Here is a 23,958-nt window from a genome sequence, read left to right on the forward strand (position 1 = left end):
ACACACTCAGGTTAAGCTTTCTCCCATGGCACTAGGGGAGAAGGGCATGAGAAAGTGAGATGAGGGGGCTTCTGGTGCCCCCCATCCTCGAAGAGACTTGCAAAACGAGCAGCAGGTAGGGTCAGACTCGGGAATCTCTGCAAAAGCTCTGTGGCCCTTTCCAGGCCTGACCTATGAGCGCCTGACAGAGGTGTGATCCCATAGAGGGTGGAACCAGGGGACCTCCAGGGTCATTTGGTGAAAATCTAAGTGACGTACACCTGTGCTCTTGCTGCTCAAATGTAAGCATTTTAAATGAGTCTTCCAGAAGGTAATTTTTGTGTTATTATTTTAAACGAAACCTTTGCTGACATCCTTTATGTGGTCAGCACATGTAAAGAGTCAAATTCAGAAAATGTGTTCCACTTGCCCACAAGGAAATGGCAAACTGCAGTCAAAATCAGTCCTCTTCTCCCTATTGGCAACTCTCTTTCATAATTCATATTTTCACAAAAAATTACTTGAGGATGTGTAGATCCTTATTATGTTAGACACACCAAATAATTATTGTCGATTACAGTTAATAATTGAATGAGGCTTATAAGCAGAAATGATACCAAGATTTGGAGGGGATTATAGGCAACACTGTCATACTATTTTTGATGAACTGAATCACAAAATGTAAGGACTAGAAAAGCCTTCAAGAAATAATTTAATCCACTCTGTCACTGGACAGACAGGGAAACTGAAGCCCAAGAGAGAAGAAGCAATCTGTCAAATATTACAGAGAGACTTATTGGTAGTGCCAGGCTAGAACCCCTATGTCCAAATTCCCTTTTTCTGCTGCTTCTTCTACCATAATACATTGACTTCCATGCAATGATATTCAGATCCCCGATCGATTTCTTATAGAAAGTTCCAGAAAGAGAACTTCAGTACATTGTTTAATGTGGCTTTCCCATTTTTGCACCTACTACCAGACTGTTAGCCATTAAGGGAAAAAAGGACAGTATGTAAACAGATCACTTCCACCATCTTCACTACCAGCAAGAATATCTGTAAGTATACACTGAAGACGAAAAGCCTGTTCATCCCCCAGCCCATGCCCAACTAACCTCATATACTCCCACATCCTGTGGATGCTTGTCCTACAGTTGATATTTCTCAATCCAGGGAAGACAGATGGCTGAGAGCATGGGATTTGGATCCCAACAGAATTTGGAGACCTTTTCTACTGCCTACTGGCTGTGTAACCTTGCTCATGTTACTTAATCTGCATGAGCCTGTTTTGTTCCTGAGGTCATAATTACAAAAATACTGGGCTCTTCTCATTTTTGAGCTCGACAGGAATTACAAAGAGTCTCTTATCTACCTCCCAGTGAGATAGCTTGACCTTGTTAGGGATTTTACTTATGGGATATCCATTTAATCTTTGCACTAAATTGCATAAAATTCATGGTGGAACTGGGACAAATCACTAGGAGCAATTAACTTTTAACTGGCATTCCAGATGCTAAAGCACATCCCTCCCACATTTCCGTCATCGTTACTGTTCACCTATCTATTCCTACAAGAGATCCTCACTGTCGGGGCTTTTTTATAGCTGCAAAGTCATTCCAAACACTTGCTAATGGATACCCAATAACCCAGATGCTTGCCAGAGCTCTCAAATCTGCTCAAGCCCTGGGCTCTGTACCTCAGCCCCATCGATGCCTCTGTAGTACTGGCGTTCTTCCAATTCCATACATACAGCACTATCAATAATTGCTGAATACTGAAGAGGGATTGCAACCTATTTGTGGACAGAAGAATTTACGTGGTTCCCATTATTATACCTGCAAAGTTGCTACCGTATATTACCTTTCTTAGGAAATGCTCAAAACACTCATCCAATCAAAAGCCTGGGAGCTATTTATTAATTCGTTTGGGGAAGAGTCTTTCTCCATTTTCTGTACTGTGGATCTTCAGTTTCCTTACGGGTAAAATGGACTCTGCTCTCCTTCCTCTTTGAGTAAGAGCTATTATAATTTTTATATATCCCTAGAGTTAAAATATTATGTACTGGGATTTGTTAGGGCTTTTGGATCTCCTGGGCAGGAGAGAGGGGCTTAAATTTCATGTTCTCCAATCCAGCTCTCAAAATTTAAGGGAAAAACGACCAAATTAATCTTCATCCTTGTTGCCAGGATTTGAAAACCCTGGACCTGGGAGGTGTTCTCTTTTTAAAGACTGAACGCCCAGTTCTGAAATGGGCTTCCTCCCCCCAGCTCCTCTGGGTCCCATCAGCAGTACAGGCCTTTCTCTCAAACAGACCGGCCACTGGCCTCCCTCCTGCCTGGAGGCTGAAAGGCCCTTCCATGCCCTGGACAGTACACGGCCTCCCACGGGCCTCGGGAAGGAGGAGAACACAAGGTCTCTGGAAAGAGGTCTCTCGAGTCAGATACGCCCAGGACAGCAGTGGCTCTGGCCATGACTCTGGGCTCTACTTTAGAGATAATGGAGACAAGGTAGCTGCCCCTCTCGGGCTCCCCAGGCTGGAAAAGGAAGCAGATTTCAGCGCACCATGATGTTGGGAAAACCAAGGCAGTCCGTCGCTGGCAGGTTTGCAAACATGAAGCAAGGCTTGGGCAGTCACAAAAGGAGAGAAAGCCCTCCAGCCAACGAACTCCATCTGGGCTCCAGCATCCACCCACCACATAAAAAGCAGGATTGTATTAACACTCCTGTAAAGTTCCCCCTGAGAGGAGGGGACTAAGGCATGACAGAGATGGGGAAGAGGTGGGGCGCGGGGGGGGGGGTAGCTTGCGGATGTCAGAGGAAGCAAAAGTATATTCAAGATGAAATAATAAGAGTAATATTAAGGCCAGTAATAATACAGGTGGCAGCTGGGCGAGCGGCACACTCCCCAAGTGCTTCCACTGCACAGCAGTGTGAATCGCTTCCCGCTGACATATTAACCAGGAACAACAAGTTGCCAGCAGACAAAAGAATCACATGATCCCGTGAAGCCCAGACCTGCCTCCCTGCCCCTTCCCTCCCTTCATCCAGCTCCTTCCCAAGACAACCTGGGCCCCTGGGGCTCCGTGGACAAGGGGAGGACAGGGCGTACATGCAGGGCAGAAATCAATGACCAAAATCAGCATCTTTCCCCAAAGCCAGGGGGACTCCCTCCCCAAGACGGGTTGTGAGGACACAAAGGGAAAGCAAAAGCCTGTCCATCGAGCTGACACAGCGCCTTCCATCCTGCCACCTCACTGGGAGCCCCAGTCCTCCTCAGTCATACACCCCCCCCCAATCCCTTCCCCACACACCCATACACCACACTCCTGGCCCACACGTGTGCAAACCCACACATGTACACTCTCACCAGAGCAGGTGCCACCAACAGCCTGGAACCCAATTTATTCTCCCCACAGAAACTGCCTTTCCCCGGCTTTGTGATGGTGTATCTGTGAATCCTGGAGAGGGCTGCAAATTCTTGATTGTTTCTCTTGCACAACCAGCTCTGCTCTGAACTACAGAGTTAGGTCACCCTTAGATTCCACTAAACAAGGAGTTCAAGAAACCTCAGAACTGGGCATGATTTCAACAACTGAAAGGAGGTGGCTGCTTTACAAACAGAAAGGTTTTAATTTTTAAAAGCAGTTGATAAATGTGTAAACCCCAGATGCAGAAAAGGCTCAGCACTTAGAAAGACAAAGATGAAGACATTTTTTAATTCTTCAGATGGCTTGGCCTTGTTTCCCATCTGGAGTTCTGGCCATTTGGGATATTTATTTTTCAAGTGGGGAGGAGGGCATAGGGAAGATGAAGTAATAAAAAAAATTGTTTATAACATTTTGTTAATTCTAACAGCCAATCTCTAGCCTTTCACTGCACCCCTAAAAGCAAACAAAGGTTTTCTGAAGAGCAATTTGTTCAAAGACCTTGCTGTGCATCTTGACCTGTAATTTATGGATTAAGAAATAAGAATTTCGCTGTCTAATTGGTGCTAACAGCAGTTACTTGGAAAGGTACTCACAAAGTGTCTAGCAAGTCGGTTCAAGGAAATAAAGGAGGAAAAATTGTCACCTAAAAGCAGTCCATTTCTGGAAAGTGGTTCAACTACCTCCCCTTGCCAGTAATTTGTCAATAGGTGCCACTCCCTCACCCCAGGCCCTGAAGAAATCTTATTGCCATAATTTGTCTGATGCAGACCCAGACTTCACACAGAGCATCTCCCGATGAGGACCATTTTAGGTTTGATTATTCACGGAGTCTACCAAGTACCCTGTTCCTCTCCCATAGAGGGGGGGAAAACTATAGAGCTAACCTGTGTATTAAAATTCCTCTCAAGAGAGGGGAATCAGCATGGGCTCTACTGCTTCTGGGGATAGGGAGAGAGCTCCACAGATCACATAGGAGAGAAGAGAAACTACAAGTATCTTCCTGTAAAATATATGCAGCTAAATTTCTCTGGTGGTTTAATCAGTATGGGAAGAAAAAAATCCCTCTTTGGGCTCCTTATTATTTATTTAGGCAGATCAAAGGGCTTTTCCATCTAGCTTCAAACACTGTGGGAGTCATTTCAGATCACAAACAATACTGGTGAATGAGTTCTGAAAATAGCTTTCCTGGGAAGGCGGGCCTTGTGCTAAGCGGGGCTTTGGATTCTGCTCCACACCCCAGCCAACATACTCCCCTCCCACAAGGCAACAGACGTCAGCCCATCCACAGAAGGGACAGAGTCCCACAGACTCTTCCATGCTGATGGGAAGAGCAAAACAAAAATCCCCAGCTTCATTGACATTTTGCTGTCTTGGATGGGTTTCCACTAAGCTAAGCAGTCCAAGTGACCAACCCCTCCCTCGGTCTTCCGTTTCATTGGGCAGATGGGAATCGGGTTCTTGCTCTTATTTAAACCGGAAGGGCCCTGTCCGTTACCCCATATCCTGTCCTAAGCCACTTATCAGAACTTAGGCTCCTGCCCTTTGGGAGCTGCACAGAAGAGGTTGAAAAAGTTTAGGAAATCAACCTGGGTTAAGGGGAAAAAAATCCTCAACTGGCCAAGTTATGGGTGGAGCCCAAAGTGAATTGCTGCTGGCTATAAAACAGGACCTGGAGGGGGGGAGAAAAAACGACGAAATACCAGGAAATGCCAGGTGCATTCTCTTAGCTTCACCCTACTCCACCCCCTGACTGCCTTCTTCCCTGAGTCACCCAATGAAATTCATGCCAAGCGGTTCTTTCCCAGATAAGTGAGAAGGAGACAGGAGGCGAAGAATTAGACATCAAAGAGATCACAGGCCTAATCAGGGAAAAGGCCCCCCTAGGTCCAGGGACTTCAAACCTCACAGTCCCCCATAAAACTGCCATCGTTGTTGGTCATGGTCAAAGCCTTCCCCTCTGCTCCATATGCTGAACTCCTACTGATGAGAGACATGGCCCCAACAGAAACAACAGGAACAAAAAACAGAATCATGGCATCATAAGGTCCGGTTGATACAGCGATGGGACAACGGGCCTCTGAATAATGCAAACGTACATTTAGGAATAACTGAACAATATGAAATAGTCCTCCTGAACTAATAACACGTGGTAAAGAAGTCGTGGGGATAGTATTCTTTCTGCATTTCAGCATCTGATCAAAAGTTCTATGTGACATGATGTGAGTTTAACTTAGATGTTCAAAAACGTGACAGGCAACTAACAAACACTCTACGGAAGAAGGACGAAGCAGTCCAGAGTTCATGAACTGTAAGGATGTCCAAGGCAAGTGACATTCTGAACCTGCACATATCCAGATCCCCCCGCAGTAATATCTAGGTGTTTGTTTAGTGTACGAAAGAATCATAGGAATTCTGCAGAAAGATTCTTTCCTAAAAATAAGTGATGAGAGTTCTGTGGAGGGGAGTAACTGAAAGTGATAGGCTATTCCAGATTAAAGTCCAGGATAATTTACTTCTGCTCCTCAAGGAAGGGCTTAATAACTCACAAGAAGAGGAACACTGACCCTTCCTTCACAATCCCAGGAGACAGGACAGCGTGTAGCTGTAGAAATCAAAACTTGCGCTCCTGTTCATCCACTAGGCAGTTGGGGCCATGCTCAACCTAGAAAGTCAAGGGAATGTAAATACAGCACTAATTATGGCTGAAGAGGCTAGAAATTCAGGTTGGCAGGAAATTTACTAAGCGAGGGGCCAGCCATGCATTGCAGAGTTTGTTATACCAAACACCTGCCCATTCCTTCCCTTCAGATTCCCAACACACAGCAGAAGCTGGTTGGGGATGAGGCCAGGAAATGACAGAAAGGGAACTCTCTTACCTGGCTGCTCCATACTCAGGGGGATGCTGATACCTCATCAGTTGCCCCTCTGTTCTCCCTGGCTGGTTCAGACGATGCTCACTATAGAAGTGCCCTGGCTCTTGGGGCTTGCACACTACAGACTGGGGTGGCATGCCCTTGAAGGGATACTCTGGTGGGGGGCCTCGGTGTTCCATGCCTTTCAGGCTATGCTGGCTGGGAGGTGGCCCCTGGGCCTTGTAGAATTCACTGGAACTTGTGGGAGTCTTGTAGAGGTCACTGGGTTGTGGTGGGGAGAGGGGAGCGCTGGTAACAGGTGGATGGGCCTTAACTCCACTGGTGGCCAGTGACATCTGCATTAGTCGTTCACTCAAGGAGCGGACATGTCCTTGCTTAAGGTCTCTGAGTCCCTCATCCTGGTGCATCTTCCCAGGATTGAGCCGCTGAACCGATGGACGTCCCTCGGTCCTCATCTTCTGGTTGGTGACTCCAGTGACATAGAAGGCAGCTCCAACACTGGCATGCTGTTGGCCCCGAAAGTACTGGGACTGGACCTTGGCTTCTTCATAGGTTGGGAGTTCTTCGTTATTCTGCATTCTAGGGGAAAGCTGCTTCTCCATGATGATGTTTTCTGCCTGGATTTCCTGCCCCTGGGGTTCTTGTCGAGCAGCATGAGCCACAAGCTGTTGGTGGTGGTCCTGGGGACTCAACACATCGTTCTGAGGGCCTGGGTTCCCACTGCTACCGGGGAAAGGAGGGCCATTCCCTGTGGCTTGCTGGTGTATGGCAAGCAGGTTGCGATTCTCATTAGGATTGCCATAGCGAAGCTGCTCTTGTAGCAGACGCTGCAACACTGTGGTTCCTCCACTTGGCTGTTCTTCAGAATTTCTCATCTCTATTGCTGGTGGTGCCTTGTGAAGAGAGAGAGAAATTGGGCACCTGGGCTGCCCTTGACCTGGGAAGGGGAAACAGGAAGCTTAACACCCAGTTGATGGATAAATCATTCCTCTAAAGGGGAAGAAAATGGGTACTTGGGGGTGAGGATTCCACTCCAGAGACAAAGAGAGAATTGAATCTAGAATTAATAGGTTAATTGTTGGTGACTCCTGGCTCTAACATTGATATGATGAGGAACTTGGGGGCATAAGAGCTCAGTGTCTCCTCTTTTGCTTTTAGCATGGGTTAAATATCCAATCTTGACTTAACTTCTAAGAGAACTGGGGAGACCTGGAGCAGTCAGGTAGGGTGACTAGAGAGGGCAATTTTCCTAGGTCCTTACTGAGAAGGTTCATCTCTCTGTATTCTTTTTAAATGAAAAATCCAACTCTTACGGCTGTAGCACTCGGGGCAGGCCAGTAGGGAGAATTTACCCCACAGGCAGGATCTCTAAAGCACGTCATCATGTGAAGGGAGCTTACAAAATGCCAAATAATAGCTAAAATAAATAAGAGGTGAAGAGAGCTTGGCTTGCACTGAGTAGAAATGATCCCCGCTTGATGCAAATCATTTTCTCTGATCTCATAAAACTCTGAAACATAGCTTTTTTTAAAAAAATCCTTTTTGTATTGTCCATTTGGATTCTCCTTGGCTTAATAAGAGAAGGGCTTGCGATAACTGCTATTGACAAAGTTTCTCTTTCAGCCATCCAGGAATAGTCATTGAGATTTTTTTTTTTTTTTTTTTTTTGCTGTTGTTGTTGGCTAGGAGGAGCTTAAATGGGAAACCCTCTTTCATCTGAAGTGTGCCTCTGACAGCATTTAGAAATTGAAAAATAAAAAAGGTCTCCTAGAAAGGGTACGATTACCGTATCCCTCCCCCTCCACCACCACCATTAATTCTTCTTAAGGAAGAAATACGGGTTGAGTGAAACAGGTATTGGTAGTAAGACACCTCGAGATTCAAATTTTAATCATGATCATGGATTTATAGGGTAACCTAAACAACTGATTCCTCTTTTCTTATCTTCTATTTTCCCACCTGAGAAACTAGTAGTAGGTGACCTCTGTCTCTCTCTTTCTCTCTCTCTCATTCTCTCTCTCTCTCTCTCTGCATGGTATGGTACACACAAATTCATCAGAGGCTCATAAAATCTTTGGACAGAATCTGTCATGTGAAGTACTGCAATTCAATACTCATGTTCAGTAATGAAAGTTTTATTCTAAGGATCTTTAGTAGTGTTGAAGCATGGGCATGATGTCACAGAAAAAGTCACAGTAAAGGTCAACCTAACCAACCTTGGGTTCTTAGATGAGAACTCTGGAATCCTGGCTCCCAGGCTCTGATTTCTATGATATTAAACAGCCTCCAATCTCTCTGGAAACATGATCCCTTCCCTTTAGTCATGCAGGGAATGGCCAGAAGATGTGTATGGTAGATAGAAAAAGGTCATCTTCTCTTCTTTTTTGCACTTCTTGAATGATTACTGCTACCTGGTTTCCAATAGTTCTAAGGAGCAGTTTGACCCCACAGTAACCTTCCAAAGGCCTTTTTTAAATGCCATTCATCATATTCTCTGGGGGAAGGGTGCACCAAAAGGCCGAGCAGCCTGCCCTTTCCCTCCCTCCCAGTGACCATCTGGGACTCCTGTATGTAAACTGTCAGACTGGCATTTTCTGATAGGCTGACAAGCATAACATGGAAATCTCTTTTGGTGCCTTTAAACTGGGAAGACAACTACCAAGCTACCCTTCCTCTCTCAAAAAATGGAAATGGGAGCATGCATGGTTGAAACAAAATCACTTGCAAACCCATCCTACAAGGCAGGGAAACCCAGACATTGAGCGACCCCGTACCCTGAGAGTACACCACCCCCTCCCAGTCCACACCCGTCCCACCCTGCACGCACACCGGCTCACATGCACACACAGGCGTGCGCGCGAGCACACACACACACACACACACACACACACACACACACACACACACGGTCCATACCTATTTCTGCTTTCTTTTAGGCTTAAAGCCTTGATCAGGATAGGGAATTCTTGCTTATGAGGAGCTCCAGAAACCGCAACGGCAGATTCCCTCTCCCCTAACACTCAGGTTCAGGGTAAGCGCCGCCAAGAGTCCAACCACTGGTCACTCTGAAATGTTCAGGAGGGGGAGGGAGGGAGAAATAAAAACGTCGTTTCTATTTTGCCACCAATGGCCAACAGTTCACCAAACCAGTCCTTCCAAGGGAATGACTTCTCCTCCCGTGTGTTTGCCTTTTATATGAGTGGCAGAATCCATTTCCATTAGGACAAAAAGAAACCTCACTACCAGCAGCTATGTTCAGGAGGTCAGCCAGTTTGCAGAGGATGGAAATGTTCAGGTCTGGGTCTGGAAAAGATTGCTCTGTTCTAGCCTCACAGCCCTCAAAAGCTGCTGCTTCCACTCTGAGCTGGAATGGTGGATGATGACAAAAGACATAACCAACATCACCTGTAGGGTGCGACCTTTAAACTGCTGTCAGTATCAGGGCACATGAGTGAGGCTCACTGCCCCACATCCCAGGAGGGAAGGCAATCATCAGAAGGCAGGTTTCTAATTTAAAAAAATAAGGGGGGGATACTCTGTGAAGCTCCCCATTTAACTGCTACAGCCTCAGATGGGCAGAGGAAAACCAAAACTTCTTTTCCATCAAGTCATTAAGTGCTTATTGCATGCTAGCTATTCCAGACTTTCACCAGCCTCGTGCTAGACAGGAGGAAGGATACAAAAGACACACCACATCTGGTTCCTGCCCTCACAGAGCTTACAATCTGATCGCCGGCCCATCCATTCTTCCTGGAGTAGCGAAGGTGATTGCTCTTCTCCACACACAGCAGCAACTCTTCTCCAAGAACAAGATGCCTCCCTCCACCTGCTTTCTCAGCACTTCCACGGCCCCTGCATCTCCCCAGAAGTAAACTCTTAGACTCACATTATAAAGGCTAGATACAAATGCCCACCAGCTATGGATTTGCGGTAGCCCTCATTTCTATTTACTGCGTTGGCCCTCTGACAAGTCCTACAGGGCCAACCAAAACGGTTATGAAACTGAGGAGTTGGTGTTTAGGTGAGATGCACATGATCCACATTCCTATTTTCTGTCCCAGCCTAGCCATGACTCACTCATATCACTTAAAAGAAAGGCTTTAACCCACATCAGAGATGCCATTTGAAGAGCAAGGCAATGCAAAGGAAGCGCACAAGCGTCTCTGTATTTTGGGAGACTGTCCAAAACATCCAAGTTAAAAAAAAAATCCACAAAACCACACAGTGATTAATTTAACATTATTTCCTTGCAATGTTGCCAAAAATAAAGTGAAAAGATACAGAGTGAGCAAACACGGAAATTTGTCTTTCAATCTTGTTTTGGCCCAACATAGAATCACAATCAAAAGCAAAATCATCTCCAATCTGCAAGGTAATTATTTTAGGGTGCCTTCCCTAATTTCAAAGCAGAGGAACAACTTCTAGTTGGAATCAAAGCAGGACTATTAACAGAGTGTGGTAAATAACCACCATGCTTCTATTGTGTGATTCTGAACAAAACAGTTGTCTTTTTTTTTTTCAGCCAAAACATGCAGAAAACAGCCTGAGGCCTTTAAACTTGAGCCCCTGGCGAGAAAGCACCATACAATTATTTTCCAGGACGATTTCGATTCTTCATGCCGATTTTGACTGGCTTGCTCCTCATACCTAGCTTCTCACAAAGAAAACTTTCCTTGTCCAAAATCTTACTCTCTTCCCTTTATTTTGTCCCCTCTCGTCCATATCCTTTTCAAAACCCAAATCATTTTATGTCAACCGGACACAGATTGTCCTCCCCACCACCCCGCCCCCTGGCCTTTTTTGTTTCTGTCTAAAAGAGGAAAAGAAATCAGCCTAAGAAAAAAGCTTAGCTGATTCCTCTCCAGTGTACTGACTTTTTTGCTTCAAGAACTTATGTTCGTCTACACATTAAGAGTCACATAAGAAGGAAAACACTACTCCATGTATTTATTAGAAAAAGGAAGGGAAAAGATTCCTTGTCTCATGCACAAGAACGAAAATAGTATGATCTCTGCAACCTTCAATCTGCCCGCAGCTTTAATCACGCCACTGCCAGGGTTCTGACGTCATCTTCAATCAATAAAATAACCTTGCTTCTCCTGGACAAACAGACTGTCCCGGAGGATATTTGATACGGGAAGAAAGGCTTTCCGATGGTTCTCTCTTTAAAAATACAATTTGAATCTATATATTCAATTCTTCTGTAACAACAACAGGGCAGCAAGGCCAAGCTAAATTCTTACTGTATCTGCAGTCATTGGCCTCTCCCAGTATACCTCAGTAAAATCCAGTTCTGGTTGAACCAAAACACATGAGTGAGAGCCCAGATGTTTCTCAAGCCATGTACCAGAAAAATCAGCATTACAAGGTGGACTGGGCAGACCAAATTCCTACCCTTCAAATACATTTTGAAATATGCCTGTAAGATCTTCTTCATCTTGGAACCTAAGTCTAGGAAACCTGTTTCTCTGCTAAATCTTAGTCAACTTGTTCCGTACAATTTTACTTTGAGCTAAATGGAAAGGAGCCAGTTCAGAGTTTTCCCTGTGTCTATACATCTACGTGCATATATTTGTGCAGAAAACACACACACACGCACGCACACACGCAAAACCTCCCACACAAAGAGAGAGGCAAAATATCCCTCTGAATTCTCTCATATCCTCTCAGGTTGGTTCAGGCTTTGGCCTGAAGTGTCCTAGAGAACACCTTGCCCAACAGTCTGGATACCCAGGATACTAATTCACTTCCTCTGGGAGGTAAGAAATAATAATCCCTTTGCAGGTTATCTCTAATCTTTCAATGTGTGATGGGCAGACACTATAAACGCCATGGTTAAGAGCCTGGGCCTAGGTTCACACTGCTTAGAGTTCAAAGCCTGGATCTATGGCTTATTAGCTGGCCTCATACATTTCTTTTGACCTCCTTAAATCTCATTTCATCAGTTCTCATACCTCACAGTGCTGTTATAGAGATTAAGGGAGGTAATTCATGTAAAGTCCTAAGCACAGAGCCTGGCACAAAGTAAAGGCTCAATAAAATCTATTAATATTATTATTTCAAAGAGGCCTTTTTTTTTTAGAAGACTACAGCAATTTTATGAATTAAGGTTTTCTTTAATACATTTATTTGCAACTCAGTCTTTGTGCTGGGGTTCTCAGATCAGTGAAGGCCAGAACTAGAAAGATTCTAAAGAGACCATCTAGTGGTCCCACCCCCTCTTTCTGTGTATGAAGGTACCAGGGCTTAACAAGGGTCAGAGCCAGAGCCAGAACACAGTTTTTATGACTCCAGGGCAACAGTCCTTCCATTATAATATATTATCTAGCATATTAGGTTGTACATAGAAGATGCTTAATAAACATTTATTGAATTGAATTGACTCTGGTTTTAAGAGACCATAAACCTGGCTCAATGCTACCACCAATTTTCCAATTTCATCAGAAGTCAAATGTTAACAGCAGGTGGAAAAATTCAAAGAGGTAGAGAGAGATGTGTGTAGCTAGAAGCATGGCAGAAGGACCTTGCAAAATCTTTCTTCTTTAGGCCAAGATTTGAAGGTGGGTCGGAGAGTAACCTCCACTGATCAATGTCTCCAGGCCCATATTCTTGGTCTTGCCAACATCAAACCAACTTGGAACTTGCCCTTACATAAGTCCAGCACTAGGAAAAGGCTTTGAGTCGGTCCCACCTCTTTGCTTCTAGCTCTACCTTTATCTAGATTATGTTGGAAGATTATTTTAAGAACCACAGCAAGGCCTTGGCATTTTCAAATCTTACTGACAATCAGTGTCAGGTATCTGTTTCTGAGATGGTTAACTTAAAGGTGTGGCCAACTGGATCCCAGTGTTACTTTTCTGTACTCTAAAGCAACTAACTTGAACACGTTAATAGGCAACAAAGGTGATTAACCCCGAAGTGTACATGAGCAGTGACATATTGAGTAAAAAGGAGAGTCCTGTTGCCACCACCACACCATCTCCCTCCACACACCCATTCCAAGGGAGGAAGAGGGCACATCATGACATCCCATCTCTCCTTACATCAGAAAAAGGATAAGCAGTCCATGAAATCAGACTGAGCATCAACTGAGAAAAGTTTAGGAATATACTTAGAAGCTGCCTGCTTTACCAATTTCCTATCTTCGATGCTATACTACTCACTTTTATTTTTGTTTCTACTTTTACAAGTAATATAAACACAACATGCAGATATTTATAATGAAGAGGAAAAAAATCGCTCAAGCTCTCAGCACCTCAACCTAAACATTGTTACCAATATAGAATATTTCCTTTAGTTGTTTCTATGTGTATTTGTGTTTTTACAAAGCCATGAAATATTGATGTACGTATAATTGGATCCTACATTTCACTTTCTCATAAGCACTTTCTCCATGATATAGACTATGGTGTAGACTTAATAACAACATTGCAATGACTGTGTAACAGTCCATGACAGGAGTATATCAAGATTCACTTACCCATTCTCCCATTATTAAGACGTATAAATTCCTTTCAGTTTTGTGCTAGTCTAAATAATGTTACAAAAACATCTTTAAGACTTAGCCTTTTTCAATATTTTGGATTGTTTCCTAATGATAGAATCCCACAAGTGAAATTAATGGGTCAAGGTACATGAATGTTTTTGGACAGCCCACTAAAAAAATAAAAGTAGCAAAACACCAAAGCCCCATGAAATCTCTCCTTCATTTAATGAAGAGTTCTCCTCTTCCATTTTTCCATCAGGGCAGAGCAGGACTCCTGGGAGGGAAAGAAGCCAAGAGAAGCAGTGTAGTATCCCAGCGACTTGCGAAATGGCAGAGTGGAATGTGGGCTCCCCTGTGAATCCAGCCTGCATGCACTTGCCCCAAATTGCCGCCCAGCCAAGAAGCTAATTAGTAAAAGCATCAGGTGGGTGAGAACAGGTTCATGGCCTGTAATGGCTTATATCATGTTTCATTTTTGCCCTTGGAAAGATCTGACAGTCAGCCTGAAGACATTCAGTTCTAGTGACCCAGGCTGCTATATTCTGAGAATCAAATTTGTTAGTTTTCAGACACCAATCTTCACTCGATCTTAAAGGGTATCTTTCTGTATAGAGCTAAGCATACATGACCAACGAGCCTGCGTGTGTACCTCTATTTTCGGCCACGGTTCAGGTGGCACATTTAAGGTCAGCCCTGTTTAATATTATATGACTAACTGGCACCTGTCTGAAATGGTCAATGTGTTATAGACAGAGGTTTATTTGCAGACCCAACCGTAAAAGTCATCCAGTCTTAAGCAGAGAAGGCAACAGGCCAGAGATGCCCTGGCTTAGCAAGAGCAGACACGACAGGCATTTCTTTCCTGGGCTGCTTAGTCAGAGCTCTAAGAAGAGGCCAGGTTCACTTTCCACCTTCCCCTTGGAGGTTTTTCTCTAATCCTCCTCCATCTTCCCTCCACCCACAACTCTGCTCGATATGGAAAATTAATTCTCTCTCCTTGGTGTTGCCACTGGACTTTGTACACAACTCGATTGCAGGACTGTCACATACACGATGTAGTTTCCACACACATTTATTCAGCATTTGCTGTAGCCCGACAATGTCTAGGCCCTAGGGTGGATAAAAAAGAGAAATAAACCAGAGCCCAATCCTCAAGAAACTCCCACTTATGCAGAGGGGGCACAATCCAACGGGAAGCTCTGGCAAACAGAGGACCTGCCAAAAACTCTGGGCCATCTCTTTTCCTCTTCCCAGAGGAAAAGACCAAGGAGCTGAATAGGAGATATCTGATAACCAACTTGATGTTGGGGAAGTTGGAAAGGGAGGAGCTGAAGATTGGATGAGATAGATTTTCAGGAGTCATTAGCATACGGATAACAGGAAAGGTCAAAGAGTGGGCTAGAACATGCAGGGCGGGAGCGGAACAGAACCAAGGATGAAACTAACCACGGACTCCCAAAAGAAACCATCATTCAAGGGTCAGGTACTTTGCAAATGTGGTAGTGAGAGAGAAATTTCTTTATTTACCCCATTGCTTTGCCCTGCCCCCCCATACCTTCAATCTAGATGTTGGAATACATGCTCCAGGGACAGAAATCCGCAGTTACAATGCAGAGAGGGAGACAGAGACAGAGAGAGAGAAAGGGAGAGAGAGAGAGAGAAAAGAAGCTGATTTTGTCTTCTAAGCTTCTAAGTACCAAGGCAGAAATCACTGAAATAGGTTGAGCCACAAATGGAAGATCTTCGAGATCATGGTCTGGGTGCATGATTTCCCTCTGTATCCTTCCCAACACCTACAATCTTAACTGGTACATGAAGTACCCAGAAGAACTACATATTGCATATTGAGTAAATCACAACTTCCCAAAGACTTTGCTGGAGGCAACAGAAAGAGAAGACAAGGTATGAAAGACACAGAATAGCAAGAACAATCATTCTGTTACCTTTAGTTTTTCAGCTTTTCTTCTAAGGAGACAAAACCTCTTTTACTTCTGTTATTTGTCCTTCTCAGCCACTCTGTGAGGAAATAAAGGCAGACGTGATTGATCCCGTTTTACAACTGGAGAACCTTTACGCTCAGAACAGACAGCTAATCATAACTCATTTGACCAAGGTTTCACCGTGGCTTGCTGGTGAGGCCAGGATCAGCACCCAGGTCTGGTGACTTCCTGCCCTCTGCAGGGTTACTAGACACAAACCTCTATGGATCTGACTCTCCATTTTTTAAGAGGACAGTGCATAAGAGAAACTCGTTAGGAAAGTGAAATTCTCTCAGGATTCTACCAGTATCTTGAGCAAGCCAGTGTGCTGCACCCGTAAGAAAAAACCTAAGATATTTTCCCGTATGGACACTGGAACAGTGAGATGTCATTTGTAGTGATGCTGCACTAACATAATTGGGAGTTCCCTGCTCTGTGTACCCCTTTTGAAGGGAGCCTCATCCGTCTTCAGTCTGGTTTTTGTGTCTGAGCGGGGCTCAGGTGCTGACTGCAGGTGTGGCACCCAGCAGGTGCATGGACGGGAGCCAGAGTTTCATATCTTCATACCAAAGGGCCTGAGTCACTCCCCAAAGGCAGCCCCTCCTCTTCACAGACTTGCAAGCCCTGGGAACCTGTCTTGACTGAGTTGCCATTGCAAAACTAAATCTAGACTCTGTGTTCCCAGGAAGGCCTAGGGTAAAATCAGTTAAGGTACAAATCTTATAACCCAGCCAACTTTCCCACTCTCTGAAACTAGTGTAGGCATATGCTGCAGGCATGTACAGAATGACTGTTCCCTACTAGCTATGGAGCAAAGGAGGACCACAGCAGGCCCATATTATGTATTTAGCTACAGAGTACTCATTCTATTGCAAATGGCCCTGAAACTTTATGCGCAAGCATTCATTCCTCTAAAAAACACAAAGTACAGTAGAAGGAATGCACTAGGAATCCTGGACTCTGGTTCCCATCATGACCAGTCTCCTCCAGGCTGCCAAGAGACAACCACTTAGACTAGTCACAAAAAGTACCAGATCAAAAAAGTCATCACATTGCCCTCATGGAAGCCCAACCCAGAGCTGGGGACAGACAGAATGCTCTTTGGGGATAGAGGGGGTCATCCAAATTTCCTTAGCTACAAAAATTGTTTGCTTTAAAAAAAAACAATTTGCCCCCCCAAAGGCATACACACACACACACACACACACACACACACACACAAGCAAAGAGAAACTGACTGCAGGAAGAAAAAAAACCCAAATGTTACCTTATTAAAATGGCTTATTGTCATTCATCGTATTTCTCCAATTCATATGGAAAACTCAAATTAATGAGCTTTGGTTTACAGCCGGTGATCCCAAAAGTAAAACTGGTTACTAAACTGAAATGTGATCACTGTATATAAACAGAGTGAAACAAAAATCTGAACTGAAAACCGAAATGTAGTAAAGAGGAAATTAGACTTCTTCAAAATAGGCTATCTAAATAATTTTCCCCATCTGTGATTTTTATCTGAGTTTGCTGTCACATGGAAAGAAATGCCATTAATTCAATGCAAATCCTCCCCCTTGAAAACAACCAAAATGCGTAAGTGATGTACTAATTAGCTTCCTAATGGGGAAGGTTTTAATTGAACTAGTCTATAACAACCTTCATCAAAGTTTCCAGGGCAACTTCATAAAAGGATGTCAAACCTGGCCCATATTTTTATCCCCTTAAAAATAATTCTCAATGCACAGAAACACAGAAAGCTTATTTCTCTTCAATGCTGTTAACACTCAGGCCACTACATTTTCTGATGTCAGCAATCCCCTTCCCACAAATATTCCAAGTATGCACCACCGTCATTCTCCTTTCAATTATGTGGTTTCTCTGCTCCTTTACTGATTGAGTCCAGGCCTCTCGGATAATGAGAAGCATGTGCAGGGAAAATATGCTCTTAAAAAACACATACATCAGTTTCATCTGCATTATGGGGGGGGGAGATGATTTGTCCATATCAAAAGGATCAAAATGTGAAGTTTGCTATGGGATATATAAAGGAAAAAAAGATCGGCACCAATGCTTAAATTTGGGGGACAGTTATAGTGATCTGAAGCAACACCAGTAAGAATAAGGGAGACCCCCCAAAATCTACCCTTTATAGCTTGGCCACATGTATATTTAATGTTATCTTAATGTTGCTTTGGGGGGTATTTGAGTTCTGACATACACATGGAAATGAGCCACGAATTGTACAGCAAGCATAAATATTCCATCATTAATAAAAACCAGCTGTGTATAAAACACTACAATGGCTGGGTTTCAGTTACTGGCTATCATCAGTATGTGTCACAAGCAAATATTACTCAAAACTTTCTCCCTTAAAACACACACACACATTCACACACACAGACACTCGCAGAAATTTGTTGTACTCTTTTTAATCTTTTGGAAGAGTTTTGAAGAACTCACTGATCTCTATGGCACAATTCAACTAATGTCTCTTTTCGAAGTGATTTTTCATCACCCTGGAAGATGCTAGAGTCCTCTTATTAGAACTTCAGCTTACCACATAGAATGAAAATGTTTAATTGTTTTTTAAGAGCCAAGAAGGTCAATAATACAAATGTTGGGATGATCAGTTATAGTCAGTAAGGCAATGGGGCACCAAAGGGCACCATAGGTTTTAAGAGAGCAAAGCTCATTAAAAGCGAACACCTGCTCAGGACCTTATAATAAACCTGCTCTGCCATCGTGCAAACACCTTTCATCCAATGACCTCGAAGCATGTGTCCAATATGAAGCATGCCTAAACACCTCTGTGAAGTATTAATATCCCTGCTTCCCAGAAGGGTAACTGAAGCTCAGAGCAGCTAATTCATTTACGCTTGGTCACATGGCAAGTCAAAGAGGGCTGGGCACAGAAATCCAGATCCTAGCTTCAAGTCATGCAGTCTAACAATATTTCATGGAGTTGGGGCAACAATGAAAGTGACTTTACAAACGTCAAGGGCAGCCTATAGAGTTTTAAAAAAAATTAGATTTTCAAAAACTATCTTCGGAGGTATTAGCAAATATATCCATTTGCATTTTCCCCATGAATACATATCATAAAACATGCACTTAACTTGGAGCTTTCTAAGGACTAAAAACCCATACTTCACTTTCTTATTCTGGTTAAAGAAATTTAATCTAATTTACGATGAGCCACTGACTTCCAGGAATGAATTCATCCAAAATGGAGATCATACGAATATTATACTTTCTCTTTATCAAAGGAAAATTAAAGGACAGTGTAACTGAGCTTCCACTGTACAGTGAAGGCCTCAAATGAAGAACCCATTCCACGTGGGTCATCCTGCCACACCTACATCTCTTTAATTGTCTCAAATACTTAGTTTCCTTACTATTTTTTAGTCTAATTTCAGCATATTATTTTCAAAGCCATGAAACAAAACATTTGTGCCTTCCTGCTTTTCCTTTCTTATTAGGGAAATTTTATAGTCTACCCAAACTTGTACTTTCTTGATGGGATTTCATGATACAGTGATTTAAGAATCCATTGCTAATGGTTCAGACAAAGTAAACAGTGGAACCTAGGTTTCTTTTTGCTTAAATAGAATGGAGGAGGGGTAACAGGAGGTCAAGGAACTGGACTGAACAGCCTTGCTAGATACATGAACACCCCTAAATCACAGAAAGGATTAGGGAATACTTATTAAATCTAAAAGCTAATTAAATATTAGTCTCTCTCGGCATTCGAGGAACAGACATACATGATTCTTCATGTGTACTCAGTCAGGTTCTCACTTCATTCTTCCCCACTGGTTTACAAAGCTAAGTCTTAGGTGAGCGTTTATTTAAAAGAAACTTTGTAAATTTCTGTGACCCCCCTCCCAACTATGTAAAATTCATGTTAAGTACAGAAACAAAGACTTGAAAGGAACTAGGAAAAATGAAACCCTGTGATCTGTTAGGACGACCAGGATTCTTGATGAAGTTCTGGGCAGGATCCTAGCTTTTTAATTTTATATGTTGTTAAAACAAAAAACACAATGCATTTATATTGATATACCCTTTTAGGCTTATTTTTTTCACATCCAGATGACTACATGATTGTATTTCTAACAACTGTTACACCTTATTCTAGTAGGAATCATTCACATTCACATCACAAGTAGAGGTCTAGGAAGGGAACCATAAACTTTTGAGGACTGGTTCTCAAAATCACCCTGTCCAACTTCTTACAATTTAGAGACGAAAGCCTGCCAACGGTGGTAAACTAAGTTAGAGGTGGGCCTAGAGCCCAGGTCCCATTCACCAATAGGCTCACTAGGAAAGCTTATTGTAGATTCTTGGTTAAAAATGGCATTAGTTGTTGGTATTTACCAGAAACAATTTTTTCTGGATCCTAGGATTATACAAATACAAGAACTAGAATTAAATTTTCTTACCTATGTGGGGTAGACAGTCCCATCCTTAGACTTATCAAAATCTGTGAAGTCTGATTTCTTTCCAAAAAGTCATACTAGCTTCCTTCTACAAGTGGTAGTAAGCTGAAGCTAAACGTGGCCAGCATTATTACAAGCCAGAATGATTTAGACCATTAACTCCATCCCATATATCAAAAAGATTTCAAAGGCCAAATAATGGTCTCACTTAATTCAAGCTATAATCATTACAACAAAATTCTAATGTCTTTCTTTATACAATAAATATGTTTCTGAGAAGGCCCAGTTATAGTGAATTTTTATACATCAAGTCATAGCTCAAAGGCACGAACTAGGAAAGCTAGGTCTTTCAAAGAAACCTGTAGTGGATTCTTTTATAAAGCAAATGACCTCTTATTTTCCTTCTTTTTCCTTTTTTTTTAAAGTTCAGATTTTGTGTGTTGTGTGTGGATGGGGCAACTTCCCTCCTTTCTCTGAGTTAAAAGGGGTCAGAAGCCCACCGTGGAGGAGAGCAGTGCAGGATGGGCAGCCTGTTTTAATGCCCCCTTAGTTCCTGGGACCAATTCTAACCTTTGACTTGGGGGTGGGACCCTAGATTTTGGACCAAAGTCCACAAAAGGCAGCAAGGAATGAAGAAGTAAGCAAGACTAAAGACAACACGTCATAGAAAACCACCAACAAAAATTCCTGGGGACAGGAAATCAATGGAGCACAATTCTGAACAAATTGGTTTAGTCCCAAGCTAATTAACTTGTCAAGCAGATCTCCAAACCCACTGAATCCATGGGCAAAAGAGGTGATGTAATAGGAGACTGGGGAACATTTACCCATTTACTATCCTAAAAGGCTCAGCCACGACCACACACACCTCTCTCCACCCCTTTCAGTGGGTTTTAGCTGCACTTAATGGGTGCAAAGGACAATTTCTTCCAGACAGTCACTAAGAATAGACTGTTCTCATGCATTCCAAATGCTCAGTCTCCATGGAAGAGGCTACCTGGTCACAAGCATTTCCCAAGAGGGAATATATCCTCTACTTCTCCTCACTGGTAACATCCCCTCCACCCCAACAAAACAAAACAACTTCTAACCATCCTGAGAACTTTGGGGGAACTTTTTGGGGGGAAAGGAAAAGAAACCTTAAGAAGGGAGTAGAAGAGTGTGAGAAACTCCTCGTCTCCAAATGGAAAAAAGGCCTTAAAAAGCTGGATCAAAGGAAGAAAGGGGGATGGGGGAGACAGGCTGCTTAATTACAAAGACACCCTTTTAAAGAAGGCACAGGCCCTGGGAGAGGGCTCTTAGGAGAGGCACAGAAGCAGATGTACCCACTTAGAATTCTGGCACTCAATGGGACCTCAAGGTCATAGCATCCATCCCTCTGCGTTCTGAATAGACTGTTCTTAAGGGCATTCTACAAAGAGTTTCATTAGCTTTTTACAAAACTTCAGAAAAAGCAATTCTACAAAATGCCTTGGGTATGCATCTGTCTAATAATTCCTACTTCACAAACCAGAAATGAGGTTTGAATTTCCAAATCCAAAATTGTATTGAGTATGAATTTTAAAATTTCCTTCTAAAATCTTTTAAATAGGTAAGCAGATCCACAACTTTCACGTAAAAGTTACTCTACATACAAGCATGGTCGGAGGTTTACTGCATATCTAGACTATGAAGTTAGAAAAAGCACTTTCAATTTTACGGAGCCACAGAGTTTTCCAAAGAAAGAAGTATCTTAAAATGAAGTATGATGTATTGCCAGAAAGTGTCTGTAAATGACACTGGATAAACCCATACAGAATAACTGGAACCTGAGTTATCATCTGTAAATAGATCCAACTACTCTACAACCACCTGGCTATTAAAATGTCCCAGGCCAGTTATAAAATGTAGTTTGGTCAGGCCAACTTTTCCCTCCCAGCTGATCTGAAAGACGATAGCCTTTAAAATTGTCACCCTGTACCGTTCCTTCTCTCCCTTCCTGCTTTCCTTTCCCCCATTAAAATCAACCAACACAACTATTTAAAAATGTAAGTAAATAATTTGTTCCCAAATAAGCAACGGGTTGGTGACATCTTGGCAACAGGTCTTCGAATACCACCACTCTTCTCACTTTGCCATGCTCACCCAGTTGGAGATAGGTGGGAAATGGGTGAAAATTTATCCTGCATCCAAAATGGTACTGCAAAGTATTCTTAGCTACTAAATGAGGGTGCTGAAAGGTCTGACAGAGAAGGCTTCACAAAGGCTGGCCCGAGAAAGGGTTTTTCACAAAACCTAGTTCAAGGAGACTTAAATAACCTTAGCCCTCCATTATTGAAGATTATGGTGACTAATTATCTTTCTCTCTGAATAGAAGAGGGTTATATTAAAAAAAAGTTTTAAACGTCTCCCAACTTCTAGTCTTAACGTGGGGGTGGGGAACGGGGGGAGGTAGGAGAACTACATTAGACATAATTCTACAATTCTTTCTTAAATACATGCTAGAGTTTGAAAATGCTGTTTCTCACAAATGTCCCCTTTCCTCTCTCACTTAATTGTACCCAGTCCCTTGCTGCAAATTATTATTATACTACTATTAGTGGCAATTTACCAGACTACAAAGGCTGTCACTCTCCCTCTCACTTTTCCTTTTCTTTGTTTGCATGTATGGATACATCCATCTTGCTGTTGAAGCACCAGTGTACAGTGACCAAGGCTTGGGACCCTCAAAACACCTGCATGATCCTGCAAAACTGGTTACTAACATCTATAAAGCATATACTGGGCAATCCCGTCCTCACCACCACACACATACACACACACATATATACCAAAAGGAGCGTAGCATTGTGGATTACTCCCAGACTTTAAGACTTCAAGAATTCACAGCCCCTGGGGGTGGGCAGTGTGAGCCCCCACCTTAACTCTAAGCATTCAGGACGAACGCATCTAGCAATCTGAGATGAGCGCAGACATTTCCTACTGAGGTAAACGTAGACCTGAAGTTCCCTCATTCCTTTTGTGTTTAATTACCTAGAGACCTACAAGGACCGCAGGAGGCAAGGAAGTAAAAGTACCATCAAGTAGTGGTACCCACTAGCATCTCCGTAGGACGGGAAAGGAGCGCGCACACTCTTTAACCGATTTAAGTTGCTGCTCATCCCAGAAAACTCACGGCCAGCTGCGAAGAAAGTAGAACACACGGGCATCCCCACACGCATCTAGATCGACTCACTCACGCCGAGGGCACGATCAAGTTCATGCCACCATGGATTCCTGCCCCAGTTCCCCGCGGAAAGTAACCATGCGTCTCCTACCCCTGAAGGCACCGAAGACAAGGTGACGACTCTCTGCTCGCTCAAGTGGCTTCAGCCCCGGGCCGGAGGCCAGGGATGGGCAGGGGGAAGCCCCGACTCCCGGCTGCTCCGCTCCTCGCCGCTCCGTCAGGGCTCTCCTTGGTGGCAGTGGACAGGCAGGATACCGGGCCGGAGGGTGGAGCAGCGGATGGTCGGAGGCAAGACAGGCTGGAGGTGGGGGTGGAGGGGGCGGTGAGAATTCAGAGAAGATGAAGCGAAAGAGAGCGGAGATGGAGGAATAAATCAGGGGGTCTACCAGCTTGGGCAGCCAGAAAGCTCCTCGGAAGGAAGGGGCGTGACTGCGATGAAGGCAGCTCCTGGGCAGAGGATGGGAGGTAGGGGAGGGGGACGAAGGGGTGGCTTTTCTTCTTGCGGTGAGCGGCTAGGACCGCCCCGAAGCGGGGGGTGGACTAGAGAGTGGGGCGGAGTAGAGGGAGGGGAATGC

The 23,958-nt window shown here is 43.7% G+C and overlaps 1 protein-coding gene across 4 annotated transcripts in view; it reads right to left on the reverse strand.

Moving 5' to 3' along the window:
• Nucleotides 1-23,929, reverse strand: part of AMOT (angiomotin) — a 61,636-nt gene extending 37,707 nt beyond the window's left edge. Inside the window, exons 1-4 of one of the 4 annotated variants that reach the window (XM_034649433.1) lie at nt 23,475-23,929; nt 15,710-15,782; nt 9,197-9,345; nt 6,284-7,217 (exon numbers count right to left, since the gene is read on the reverse strand). In XM_034649433.1, coding sequence (XP_034505324.1) covers nt 6,284-7,155 — 872 coding nt within the window. In that variant the 5' untranslated portion in view covers nt 7,156-7,217; nt 9,197-9,345; nt 15,710-15,782; nt 23,475-23,929. Of the gene's footprint in view, nt 1-3,346; nt 3,487-6,283; nt 7,218-9,196; nt 9,346-15,709; nt 15,783-23,474 lie in introns of those variants that run through there. The other 3 variants (XM_002921966.4, XM_034649432.1, XM_034649434.1) reach the window with 3 other exon arrangements.
• Nucleotides 23,930-23,958: the final 29 nt, after the last annotated feature.

This window comes from Ailuropoda melanoleuca, chromosome X (genome assembly GCF_002007445.2).
Source record: "Ailuropoda melanoleuca isolate Jingjing chromosome X, ASM200744v2, whole genome shotgun sequence".
Lineage (NCBI taxonomy): Eukaryota > Metazoa > Chordata > Mammalia > Carnivora > Ursidae > Ailuropoda > Ailuropoda melanoleuca.